Below are 14,094 nucleotides of genomic sequence, written 5' to 3' on the forward strand. Positions count from 1 at the left end.
TATGGTATATATAAGTTGTTTTTTTTTTATGATCAATAGAGATGGTGCCCCAATAAGGCTAAAGTACTTACTATCACAAATCAATTATGTCCTTAAACAGTATACATTAGTAATAATATTTCATCCAGAAATGTATTACAGAATTTGTATCCACAAAGCCTGTGTCATTTTCTAAAACAGATAATCCTGATTATATCAAGAATGTGTTTTAATGAGAGTGGAGATAAATTTAATTTCTTTTCTTGAAGCCTAATCTAAGAAAAACCTTAGAAAGGGTACATGACAGAATAGATCATAATCAAATTAAGGTGTATGTATTTCCTATTGAGGGCAGTTAGTGTAAAAAAAAAGCTAATATTTCTTTTAAAATATTCGAATTCATAGACTTTTATAGGTTTAAATTTTCAATTTTTTTTTTCGAACTTACAATATAGAAGAGTTTATATTTTATTCTAAGCTTACTTTATAAAATTATCTAAGCATTATGAAAAACTAAAGTATTTGTTAAGATTTTTAAAAATTTACTAGCAATTAATTGAATTTTAGTCCTTTTATATGACAAATACCTCTGATTTTCGTATGCAGGTATATGAGTATGATGTCATATCACAGTCACACCCAAATATGGTCAAGGCACACATATTAGTCAATCTTGATAGTGTGGATAAATCAAGATTATTAAATATACAATCTTGAATAGTCTGCTGCAAGCACATTTAATTAAATTATGAGTCCTGAGAATACCTAATGGACCATTCCACTACACCCTGCTTGTGGGCAGTGTCTGACTAGGGGTCTGAACAAAGAGGCCAACTTGAACCTTGGTTCCAGTAATAAAATCCTTGTTCATGGGGAGCTTTTTTAAGGCTTACTATGGGCCAAAATTGTGCTTTTAGATTACATTATTAGGAAATATTAAAATACTGTACCATTATTTGGATAGGTAAATTAATAATTTTGATGCGTCAGACAATAGGGGGTCAAGGCCTGTCTGAGCATGGAGATATAACAAGCTGGTGCTGCCACTGCCCCGGGTTCCCGGGGTAAAGTTGCTTCTGTCCACAGGTATATATTCCTGGCATTCATTTTAAATCAAAGTATTCACATCCTCTCCAGTACCCATGTCTACTCCTTGGTGCTTTTCTCAAGGACACTAGATTTGACTAATATCTTTTATGTCATGTAATCAAGAAATTTTTCTGTTTCAAAAATGTGTATCATAACATACCAATAAGATGTATATAATTAGGGATTAAAAAACAAACAAATCTCAAATATTGGTTTCTTTTTATTGTCAAAACTAAATATATGTGTTTACAATACTATAACTTAAGAAAGTCTCATTGTTACACACTGCCTTCAGGGTAGCAATTAATCTCAAGAATATTATTATTGTAATAAAAATAATGGTTTATTTGGAAAGCAGTGTAGACCAATCAACGGAGATCACAATGTGCAGCAAATACAAATAAATGTTACAAAAGCTTATTAACCGGATAAGAGTGAATGCCCCCACCCCAAACTTTTCTAAATTAAAACAAATGGAGAAAAAGAAAATCGTATTCAAATTTAAGCCTGAGAGTGCCATTTCCGGCCATCTAGGGGTGTGCATAACCATAAATTTTCCTACCACAGCCACAACCATCTGTGAAAGCCCCTCCCTGCTCTACCAATTGCGAATTCTCAGGTCTGGAGTTGCTCTGAATATATCGAAAGTGGTCGAAGGCCCTAAAAGTAAATTTATTAATATGTTGGAAATACAGTATATAATTTATTTCTCCCCGACGGGGTAAGAGAGGGGAGCTCTCTCCACCGCCCTTCCCCCACACCGGAATTTAATTCTTCCAACTTGAGACCACTCTAATGACAACATATTCAGAATGAGTACAGAAACGTATTTAATACGGAGAAAAACACATATACAGTATTACTCTACTGTAAAAATGCAATGTTGAGGCTTTGTACAAAACAGCTACACTACCATCTACCAATTTCTTAATAGGCATTAATGCATACCTACAACTCGGCTAAAACCACATGCATTTAAAAAAAGTAAAATCAATGCCTAACTGGCTGTCTTATACGAAAAACCTTTAAAAAAAATGGAATCTATAAAACAAAACAGACTAAATATCTGCAGGTATACTACTTACTACATTTTTCTATTCTGTGATTGGCAAAGATACAACAGGAAGACTCATTTAAATAAAAATCTGTGTGAAAGTACACTACATGGTATGTAGTACTGGAATATTAAAAAACCAATTTATGAACCAAATTCCTTGTGGTGGCCTTTTTTACTTCCTCCTTGGCCTCCTTCTGTTTCTCTTCAAGTTTAATATCCAACTTTTTGTGTATATGACATTCCTTTGTTGAATGTTCTCTACTGCGGCATATGTAGCACTGTCTATTTGTGATTGACTTCTGTCTCGGTTTTAATAATCTATTACTTTTTTGTCTTGACTTGACAAAATTGGTATCATCAGATTCTGTAGTTTCATCAGTCAATAACAAATTTATAGCATCGTGATTATGATAGATGAAAGGATGCCATTTTTCTTTCTTTTTTACTTTTTTTCTGCTACGATCAATCTGATATGACTTTTCCTCTGTATCAATGTCACCTTCATTTATGTCGACAGTTTCTGTTGAGTTTGGTTCTGTAGATAAAGTTGCGGTTGCGGTGTTTGCATCAGTTTCTTGGTGAGTTGACTGCATTGCTCGAAGCTTGATTTCTGAGCTTTTGTCAGTGGCTTTAATAGAGGAGGTTTCACGTTTGAGTAAGTCTGGCAAGCTTTCAGGAGTTACTGAAAGGGAGGACAAACAACTAAGTGAAGGAGGTCCAGAGTTGACGGTCGTTGGACTAGAGTTGACCGTGTACGTGGACTGACTTTGTGCTGTGCTTAAATCAGAGATGCATACAACTTCAGTTTCAGCTTCTAGATTGCTTTTCTGCATCTGAATCAATCCACCATTGACATCATTTCCACCTTCACTCTGACGATCTCCAGTCTGATGCCTTTCTTCAGCGTATAGTTCTTTACCTTCATCTACAGAGGTACCAAAGTCTACAGGTGGAGACTTATCTTCAGAATGTGTACAGATTTCTTTGGAATCGAGGACATCTTTGCTTGATGAATTCAGATAAGTACCCACTAGCTTTCTGAATCCCTTTCCAAACAATGAACTGGTCCAGCTAATGCTTGGCATAAGGTCAAATTGAATCCTAGATTTTGATTCAAATTCTGAATTCTCTGAATCCTGAACTGAAATGACATCTGGATGTTCATTATTATCAACAGGAGTACTTGGCAACCCGTGAATGTTGGGGGTCAATATTGCTTGTAGTTTTGATGTGCTTCCACTTGTATCCACACCAGAGCATTTCTGTGCAGAAGTATCAACAATACCAAGAGGTGGATCCTGACAGACTTCCCGGCAATGATGAACATACTTCTTGTCAAGGGCCTTGATCTCATTATTTTTAGTGGCTTTTTCTTTGTGAGCATTGTAACTTTTGTCAGTATCATTGTCCGATGATGGAAATTGACAACCGAGAACAAATTGTTTAATGTTCGGTGATCCTTTCCTCTTTGTCTGCTTTAAAGAGGAATGACGTCCTTGTTTGGTTTTTGTCATCTTATTTTGATTAATACTCTTGACATCATTTAGCCCTTGGTTTTTGTCTGCCTCCTATCGAAGAACCAAAATTAAAAATACAACATTTCTGGGCATAAATATACATGATGAAATTATAGAATCAAGTCCCTGTGATTAACTAGAGGAATGCATGTAGTTTATTACACAAATAATAGGGTGTCTGTGATTTTTTTTTCCACATACCTTAAGCAACTGTTGCTGGGGATCTATCTTTCTTTCCAATCCTAAAAAAGCAGGAGAAATTTATCATCATTGACCTATGACCAATTCCGACCAAGAAATTTCTTTCAGGGCTAAAGTATCCAAAGAGCTTGTATGTTAATCTACCAAGATTCCTGCCAAATTATGGGTACATAGCCCTTTCTTTCTTAATGGCCTGTTGATTTTCAAAACATTTAATCATTTTTGAAAACTAAAAGTACTACTGTATATAACTAGAGATTGTACTAGATGAGGCATCTGGTTATTATTATGATTCTATACTAAAGAATGCAATAACAATACCATACATGCAGGCATCACTTTATTACTGTATAATTACATATTACTTCCAGTAAACAATTTATTAGAACTGCCATAATGAAGTATATCCACATTTTATACAACAAATACATATGTTAAACTACGTATTTTGTAACATTCACAAATATAGTGTGTCAACACCAATGAATCAAAGTACCAAGAACAAGATATTAAATACTTTTTATTTTTATTTTAAACAAAACACTTTAAACATCATTGTATAACAATATACAAAAAAACTCATGTAAAACCATCATCATTTGTTCATTAAATTAATTAAAGCAAAACTATCGTTGGCTCTTCTTATTCTTTTATCTCTCCTCTGGAAACCATTTTTATTAATAACTCTGTTTGACACAGATATTTAGTACAGTACCATAAATGATTAAAATGAATATTTTTAAATCAAAAGTTTGATACAATTAGTAAATTTCTGATTTGGCATAATTCATATTTGCAATTGTAGTTTTAATTTAGAAGTTTATAGCATTTTTACTATTAATATATTACTTATCATTGGATTATGTCTGTCCTTCTATCCAGGTACATGTAACATGTGTAAAAATATAAATTTATTGAAAAAATTATTTCAACAGTAAGTATTCAATTATTTATTATAAATTACAGTTCAATTAAGAAAGTTCATTTAAGCAATTTTAGAATCAATTTAATCATAAATGAGGTCTTATTTTATCCTTGTATATTAATCATTAATCACAACTAATTATTCATTAATTATAAACCAATTAAAATGATAAAATCCATACACAGTATGTGGGTCCAGTCAAGGGTTATGATTCACTATCAATTAAAACAACTAATTTTGAATAAAAATATGTTAATTACATTATAATATGGTATTCTAAATAAACTATCATTGTTGGTAAACCTCAAATTCAACTATCATTGTTGGTAAACCTCAAATTCAAGGTTAGAGTTGCAAAAGTTAGGTACATTTCAGGTTATACTGTAATGTATCTTAATTTTCAAGCTGCCTAAATGAACAAATGTTATTTACTTCTTACTATTAATATTCAGATTAATTTTACTAATTTAATGAGAAGCATAAAGTTCTAAGCAGTACCTATATAATATACAGTATATTTTTATGAAATCTATACTTCTAATATCTAGGACTGCTCTCACATAAAAAAAATTATAGAAGAATGAATGAAAAAATATATCTGGTTCTTTTTGAAGCAAAACTAAAACACATTAATTTACATGAATGTTTTAAACGCAATCAAAATGTTCAAACACGATTACATTTTAGTTTTGATTCAACAAGAAAGAAATTATACATACAGTATTGAAGAAAGTATGGAACTGATTCAAAAAACTGATTCAAAAAAATTGACAAGCTGTAATCCAGAATATTGGATTAATAAGTAAATGAATTTTTTTGTTATGTTTAAATTCAGTGTTAGACAATCCCATGGAATACACCATGGTAGTGGTACACAATTGGTTAATGAGTGAAGTCTAGGTGTATAAGAGATACATGTGTAAAGGCAAGACAGTGCAATGGTGGTAGAGTAGAATTGTTTATCATTGATTACCAACACTATGTTGCTCACCTTGCTGACAAATGTTTTGGGATGTATTAGAAAGACTTTGTGAGGCAATATTCTGCAAGGTAGGACTCACGACAGAGGTAGAATTGTTTACCACACTTTGTTCATCAGCTTCTGTAGGAATTGAGCCATTCTGATCTGTGTTTACAGCAAGGTCACTTTGTTTTTGGTCTTTGTTCCCAGCTTCCCAGGTGCTGGCGCATGTACCTATACCAACACTAGATCCCTCAACTTCCATAAAAGGTACCACTACTCTAGCTTCGATAGCACCTCTGTCTGAGGTCTGATCAGCACCAGTCGTCACTACCTGCTCTTCTTCCCACCAGTTACCACTAGCATTAGCAGGTTGCATTGGTTTTCCAGCGTCTGTCACTGCACTTGTATTGTCAGCATTCTGACTAGAATTGCCTTCCAGTACATTCTCCTCTTCCCACCAGCTACCAGATGAAGCAGAATTTGCAACTTGTGTTTTATCAGCACCAGGTTTTTCCCCATTCCCTTCCACCATGTCCACCTCTTTCCACGCGCTAGTAGATGATGCAGTATTTGAAACGTGTGCTGTATTACAACTAGGTTTTCCTTCATTCCCATCAACCATATCATCTTCTTCCCACCAGCTAGCAGCTAATGAAGAATCTGAAACTTGATTAGAATTAACACCAGGTTTCCCTGCAATCTCTTCCCTCATGTCCTCTTTCCACCAGCTAGCACATAATGAGTTTGAAACTTGTGTTTTATTAGCACCAGAATTTGCTTCACTCTCTGCAGGTTTGTCTGACCTTTCTATGGTTTCTTTGGCAATAACAGAAACTTTGACTTCGACACTACTGGATCCGACATCACTGCCACTGGTTCGAATATCACTGCAATCAGCACTTGAGACAGTAGCTGATCCAATGTCTTTGGTGGCACTCGAGTTATTAGTGGATGGTTTTTTAGATTCAGAACCTTTCATAAATGGCCCACTCGTGTCAGGATCATCCAGATACTCGGAAAAAAACAAGTCTTCTCTCCAATCACTACTCCATTGCAAGAGCAAACATAACATATTTAGCTTCATTTTCCTGTTACAAAAAATAATAATAAAAGATGTCATTACATTTTTAATTTTTTTAACATCAGTCACCAATTACGTGAAGCTCTTAAGCTTTGTCTGCACTATTAAATTTCATCAAAATAAAAATGTGATGGAAAATAAGAGTTGAACATGTTCAACTTTTTTTTTATACAATTTGATAGTATGTGATATGACGTCATCGTACCCATATATGGGCACATCACATTGTTTTGTCACATAAAATTTGAGTGTAGACAAAGCTTAAGTCACATTTCATACTGAGAGAGTAGCATTAATTATAGTAATGGTGGTGGTCAATAGTAATGGTGGTATATTTTGACTTTTTTAAATAAGTTTTTCCAGATAGAATTACGATGTACAGTACTATGTAGCAGGGGTGGATTTAGGGGGGGGGGGCCGGCTCCGGCCCCCTCTTTTGGGAGGTAAAAAAAGAAAAAAAATGAAGGAAAAAGAAAAAAATGATAGCCCACAATGCCTCAAATGTTATTTTCGGGCATCTAGAACACAAAAATTTCGCGGACCCCCTAGGACATTGTTGTCTCGATCGGCCCAAATTTTGGCCCCCCCTTTTGGACATCTCTGGATCCGCCCCTGTGTAGTATCAATATGTAAATACTCAGGAAAGAATAATGTCAATGTGGGCGTATTCGACAGGTTCATTTCGTTGACTACGGATTTTCGTTGAGTGTTATTTTCATTCGACTGGTTCATAGATAGACTTCGTTGACAACGAAAATTAACTTAAACCAGAGTGCGTAAATCAGCGTTAAGTTATTCACATGACCAAAACAAACATGGCCAATTGGTGAGTTTAGAAACAACATTTGTGTTAATAAAATTTACAGTAGATTATGTTTCAGAAAATAAAAATTATAATATCTACCCACATGAAGTCAAAAAATAATTGTAATTGTATTCGACTGGTCTTCGTAAAGTAGGATTTTACCGCTGCGCAGGTGGGCGTGGTTTAACGAAGAACGACCAGTCGAATACGGCCAATAACAGAAAAAAAAAGGCTTACAATAGACATGCTTACCGTGGCCCACTTGTTAATGTTTTATCCTTGATAAGATTAAAGATTTTCCTCTTTTGGTCTTTCACTAAAATAGGAAGCAATGACTTCACTAGCATTGCAAGGCAAGTACCAAGCACATTGAGATACTCCTCCATCTCCAAATGCTCACCCTAGAGAAAACAATAAAGAATTGGGATAAGTCTATTATAAGTCTTGAGAAGGGTAGTGGGGTCTCTTGCGGAGACATACCAGTATCGATAAAAATAATAAGCATATACGGTATGCTGGTGGTGGAGGTTGGTCACATCGACGCACCTTGATGTCAAAGTAAAGCCATCTTTGGATCAGCTTCATAATGATGTTTTCAACAATTTCTTTGAACTTGGAGTCTTCTCCCCCAGTGTCTGACCCTGCCATAATCGAACTTAAGTAGGAACAATAGGATGACCTTAGCTTGTCACTATTTGTTGCACTGGAAACCTAAAAAAAATATAAGTCAAATAAGACAGGGCATTTTTTTCTTCTGTTTTAGCAATGTGGATTGAAATTGCTGGTTTTAACAGATAATTACAATGAATATTTAAATAAAAATGGATATATTTGTTTTCCCGTACTGACATGAATTGTTGGAAATATTGTTTGTGTATTGTCTCCTATGATGTTTATGCTTTCACTTTGATATAATCTTTCATCTTTTATTAATGGATTAAATAAGGACTGTCTCTTATACACATCTAGATGTGTATAAGAGACAGATACTATCTCATCTGAGATTAATCAGTGGACCTTTCGGTGCTCCGGCCTTGGAGCCCCGGCCTTGAAGTCCCGGCCTTGAAGTTGGAGAACAAGCTATTCCCACTGCACCAAACCACTTCCTACCAATTATATGTATATATTCATACTATGAATACTCACTATAAAATGCAAAGGCTATGAAAATATAAAATAGGTGTCATACATCTTAAAACAATGTCTTCAAAAAGTTACCTTTACATATTCAGGTTCTTTCCTTTTAAGTACATCAGACAATATCTCCTTGAAACTTTCTGGTTTTAATACTAAAAATAAGAGAACAGTTTAAGGTGGTAATTAATTGTACAAACCAGGGGGAAGTTAAATTTAAACATGATATCCACTTAGTCTCATGACGACAACAGAATTTGTGTATTATTGTATTTTAAGAGAGGAAGGCATCTCAGAAAAGAGTAGAGCTTTGGACTCTCTTGTTTCTGAACTATATAGGCAAAATTCAGTTTACAAAATTACCATAAAGCTCTTCCATAAGGGGACCTGCTATTGGTAGGAACACCTCATCTTGTATGGATTTATCCAGAATTTCCTCCAATGCAACATGTCGTTCCTTTGGCCATGAAGCAGGGAATGGGGCAAGACGTGACATTTCTGAAAAATAAAAAGGCAAACTAACATTAGATTTTGTCTCCTTACAGCTATACTATGCTGTTGTATCACATTAAGTTGAAAAACATTAGGCCTACTTGTACTTGGATGGGAAACTGTATGCTGTAAACGTAAGTGAGTGAGTGAGTGATTGAGCAGTACAGTACCAATCTTAATCCCATTCCTTGCTCAGTGTTCCAGTTGTCTGGTCCCAAAACTGTAGACCAGTATAACTAAATGGGTCATGTGTACTTTTACAAACCAAGAGAACCCTTCAAAATTAGAAACATTACCCCAGAATTCTAGTCCACCTATTCCCCCGTCTTTGCCAAGAACCCAACTGAAAGTAAGTCTTAAGATTTATAGAGTTATTCTTTGTCGTACACCATTCCAACCAACCATTTCCATCATAGTGGCAACTTCTTTCAGATGCTCAATTTTCAAAATAGTTATGTAAAGAAGTGAAATCCAGTCAATGTAATTCCTCAGTAATGTAAGGCAGGTATATTAATCTATATTAATCTGCATAAAATTCAACATACCACTATCCAAAATATCTGAAATCTCTTTCGCTTTTAGTTTTATTTCCTCCACTTCCACTGTAGACAGAGTCTGAAAGTTATGAGAAGAAAAAAAAATGTTAAGGTTTCTGAATAGGGTACAACACAACTGGAAAAGAAGTCAATAAAAAACAACCATAAAAGATGTCAATACTGCATTTCATACCTTTTTTATTTTGCGTACTACTTTGAACTTCTGCCATTCAAACTCATTCTTTTTCTGTTCCAATGTCATGTCATCTGCTGACAATGCAGCAGGTTTACTGACAGGTTCTATTATTTGTGTACTTTGTCTTCTTGATGTTTGTGGGTCTGGGCTTCTCCAGTTACTACTGCCGGATCCCTGTTTAGATGGACTTTTGTTGGTAGAAATCTGATCAGGACTTGAATTCCATGCCCTCTGATCTGGTTGTCTATTCCAGTTTACTGGCCTTTGATTTGAAGGGGATTTCCAATCGCCTGCCTCCCAATTAGATGGTCTCCAGTTGTCTGGTCTCTGATCTCTGTTTTTCCAGTTGCCCTGATTTGAATTACTTCTCCAGTTACCTGGCCACTGATCTTGGTAACTTCTCCAGTTGCCTCTTCCCTGATCCGGATGGCCTCTCCAGCTACTGCTTCCCTGCTCTGGGTGATTCCTCCAGTTACCCATTCCTTGATTATAAGGGCTTCTCAAGTTTTCCTGATAATTCTTTAAGCTTTCAGGCTCCTGCTCTGATGATGGGGCTACCCATATTTGTCCTGTACTGTCTTTAAATATTACATCTGTATGTCGCTCTTGTTGATTTGTATGTTTTATTTTTTCAGATGAAAAATTTGACGGTGAAGTAGTAGGTGATTGATTAGCAGGTTCCTTCTGTGGAAATTGCCTTTGGAAAATAGTATTACTGTACGGGAATAATGGTTGTCTTTTATTCTGTACAGGTGATGTCTGATGTAGCAAGGCTCTGCTACCTTGAAGTTGTACCATGTCCCTTCCTTCTATAGAATGAGTTTGGTGTGACAATGCACTGCTACTAGGTAGTTTTACCTTGTCCCTTCCTTGTACAGGTGGTGATTGATGAAGCAAGGCACTGCCACCTTGCAGTTGTACCATATCTCTTCCTTCTACTGGTTGAGTTTGGTGTGGCAATGCTCTGTTACCAGGTAGTTTTACTCTTTCTCTTCCTTCTTCTACTGGTTGAGTTTGGTGTGGCAATGCTCTGTTACCAGGTAGTTGTACCTTGTCTCTTCCTTCTACAGGTGATGATTGATGAAGCAAGGCACTGCCACCTTGCAGTTGTACCATATCTCTTCCTTCTACTGGTTGAGTTTGGTGTGGCAATACTCTGTTACCAAGTAGTTGTACTCTTTCTCTTCCTTCTTCTACAGGTTGAGTATTGTGCGGCAATCCGCTGTTACCAGGTAGTTGTACCTTGTCTCTTCCTTCTACAGGTGGTGATTGATGAAGCAACGCTCCGCCACCTTGCAGTTGTACCATATCTCTTCCTGCTACAGGTTGAGTTTGGTGTGGCAATACCCTGTTACTAGGTAGCTGTACTATGTCTCTTCCTTCTACAGGTTGAGTATGGTGTGGCAATCCCCTGTTACCAGGTAGTTGTGACTTGCCTCTTCCTTCTACAGGTGGTGATTGATGAAGCAACGCTCCGCCACCTTGCAGTTGTACCATATCTCTTCCTGTTACAGGTGGTGATTGATGAAGCAAGGCTCTGCCACCCTGCAGTTGTACCATATCTCTTCCTTCTACAGGTGGCGATTGATGAACCAAGCCTTTGCCACCTTGTAGTTGTACCATATTTCTTCCATCTACAGGTGGTGATTGATGAAGAAAGGATTTGTCACCCTGTAGTTGTACCATGCCTCTTCCTGGTAACACATTAATATCAAAGCCTGTACCTCCTAAATCATCACATATCAAGTAGTTGTCATTATTAGAATCAGACATCTTGGTCTCTATATTCCTAACACCAACATCAACTGAAGGGTTCAAATTACTCTGCCCCTGATACACTGGAGACGTAGGATTTTGTACTGCTTGGTAATCAGGTCTTGTATGTTGTTTCTGAATGTTAGGCTGTGTGGCAGAATCACTTCCTGCCCAAGTTCTGACATTAAATTCAACATTATGTTGGTCTGTAAAGCCATGTACAGGGGAGGGAGACTTCTTTTCTATCACAATGGTACGTCCCTTAGCATTTCGTGTTAGGCTTGTCTTTCCTCCATACTGGACTGCTTCTCCCCTTCCCATGGGAATACTCTCAAGTTTAGATACATTTTTTGGCCTTCCAGTATCACTATGCCTTGTGTGTCCTGAATTCACATTTTCTGTCTTGTATGCCTCTGGTGTACCTACTGAATGTGGTATTCTTCTGAACTCTCCATGATATGGTTTTTTAATGTCATGACTGTCAGTTGCAGTGCTTGAGGCTGTGTTTGGTAGGTTCTCACATTGGTTGCCAATGCTGCCTCTTCCAAGTCCTACAAATGACCATAAGAATTGACAAATTATTACTAATTATTATATTTCCAAACATTTCCTTTTAATTTTATACAATCTAGTAGTATCTATGGTACATTTACTGCGTATTACAAACAAGGAGTATATTATTCACCTTTAATAACATTTGTGCTTTTGGTTGGAGGTGGAGAGATTGAACTGGGATAAGTTGAAGCACTTATCGTAACCCCTCTTCCACGACCTCTGCCACCCTCCATATTTTTTTTGACACAGCTAGACTTCAATTCTATAAATAAAAGTAAAGAACTACTTTACAGAATCATATATATAGAGAAAATAAATGTTACTTTTATAAAACACATTATTGTAAGCACCAAATAACAACATTCACTGTCATGATATTTTTTTCTCTTAGAAAATTTGGCAGGGTAGGCATTAAAATTAGGTGCATTCATTAATCAATTATATTTTATTTCAACTGCATATATTTGCCACAACTCTAACATACTCTAATGGGAAACTGAGGTATACTCATAGGAATGGAAAAAAAGATTAGGCAAGTTAAGTGTACTTAAGAGATTAAGTTACATACTTACGTAACTACATATGATGAGTGTGAAAGATTGACAGATAAGTTTTTAGCTGTAACACCATCAATCTGTTTGTTTAACTTTAAATATTAGTGCTTCATTTACTGACTTCAGATAGTATATTCATGGAGGAATTAGTTTAAACTAATTCCTCCATTGTATACTATTATTTGTTTCATCTCCTTAATCTATCACACTGTTAATTTCTGCATGGAGGAATTAGTTTCCAATTCCTCCATGATTTCTGGTTGCAGTAAAATTTCTTATCAGCACTCCTGCTGTGTAGAAAAATAATTTGCTCACCAGCCAGGGTGCACGAAATGTTAGGCGCTGAGCACCTAACATTTCTTTAACTCAGTTGTGTATCTCAGTTAAATAAGGAAAACATCATGTCATCTTGAAGACAGTAAATAACAAAGATTACATTTCAACTTTTCATGAGAAAATAAAAAACAGAGTGAGTCATTACAACAAGCACTAACTAAAGTATAAATGAGAGGGCTTTGAGTCAGATTAGAAAGAGTAAGGATTTCCAAATAATTTGAAAAAATTTAAAAAAATTTGCTGAGTATTTTATATTGGCAAAGATTATTATTTATTTTATAGAATCCAGGTCTTCTATTTAATCAGCAATATTTGTCTTTAATTAAGATTAATAATAATATTATTGATGCTGTTAAAATATATGCCCAGCCCTAGGTTGCCTACAGTTTACCTAGGCCTAGCCTACTATAGAATGCATGGTATGGCCCTATAGTAAAAGGGGATTTTCATGATGGTTTACAGTGTGCGTTCCAGGCCTTCCAGAAGATTTTAGGCCTAGGCTCCTAGGTTAGAATTTTAGTACACCTATCTATTGACTACAGTCATTAATATGTGCTTAACACAGCTACATAATAAATGTAATAGTCTGCTTTCCTACTTCGCTAAAACACACATTATAAATACAGAAACTCATACTTTTTACGAGAACGTTATCCTACCTTCTTGTTCACGCTTTCACACCACAAAACACAATACAGCTGAGTACTGAGCGACATAATGCCAATTCCCACAAGTGAAATTTGTAAGTTATAATAATTGTTATAACATTTATTTCGTTAATTGTGGAATAAATCTGTTTCATAAAATTGTAAATTTAATACATAATATCGGGATTTACATAAGTTTCTATTAGACCTATAATGTTTGTTCTTATTAATGTTTTAATTAAAAACAACATTTCACGACTTTGCAAATGTA

General features: G+C 35.5%; 1 protein-coding gene and 1 long non-coding RNA gene across 3 annotated transcripts; both read right to left on the minus strand.

Annotated features, from left to right (window-relative positions):
• Positions 1-1,270: 1,270 nt before the first annotated feature.
• On the minus strand, positions 1,271-12,131 carry LOC117124374. Its single transcript, XM_033270601.1, has 9 exons — positions 9,974-12,131; positions 9,790-9,859; positions 9,116-9,250; positions 8,837-8,907; positions 8,165-8,329; positions 7,871-8,019; positions 5,760-6,820; positions 3,844-3,884; positions 1,271-3,693 (listed from the first exon to the last, which is right to left on the minus strand). Exons 1-9 carry the CDS (start codon positions 12,050-12,052, stop codon positions 2,254-2,256), a joined length of 5,211 nt encoding a protein of 1,736 aa, XP_033126492.1. The 5' UTR covers positions 12,053-12,131; the 3' UTR covers positions 1,271-2,253.
• A 3-nt stretch (positions 12,132-12,134) lies between these two features.
• Positions 12,135-13,988, minus strand: LOC117124376. Of its 2 annotated transcripts, none has more exons than XR_004447964.1 (3): positions 13,836-13,988; positions 12,417-12,548; positions 12,135-12,282 (listed from the first exon to the last, which is right to left on the minus strand). It is a non-coding gene; the product is annotated as an uncharacterized LOC117124376 (long non-coding RNA). The 2 variants fall into 2 exon arrangements; XR_004447965.1 differs by having other exon boundaries at positions 13,813-13,885.
• Positions 13,989-14,094: the final 106 nt, after the last annotated feature.

The sequence above is a fragment of the Anneissia japonica genome, unplaced genomic scaffold (genome assembly GCF_011630105.1).
Source record: "Anneissia japonica isolate Jap-2015-1 unplaced genomic scaffold, ASM1163010v1 scaffold750_len1593409_cov174, whole genome shotgun sequence".
NCBI classification, from domain to species: Eukaryota; Metazoa; Echinodermata; class Crinoidea; order Comatulida; family Comatulidae; genus Anneissia; species Anneissia japonica.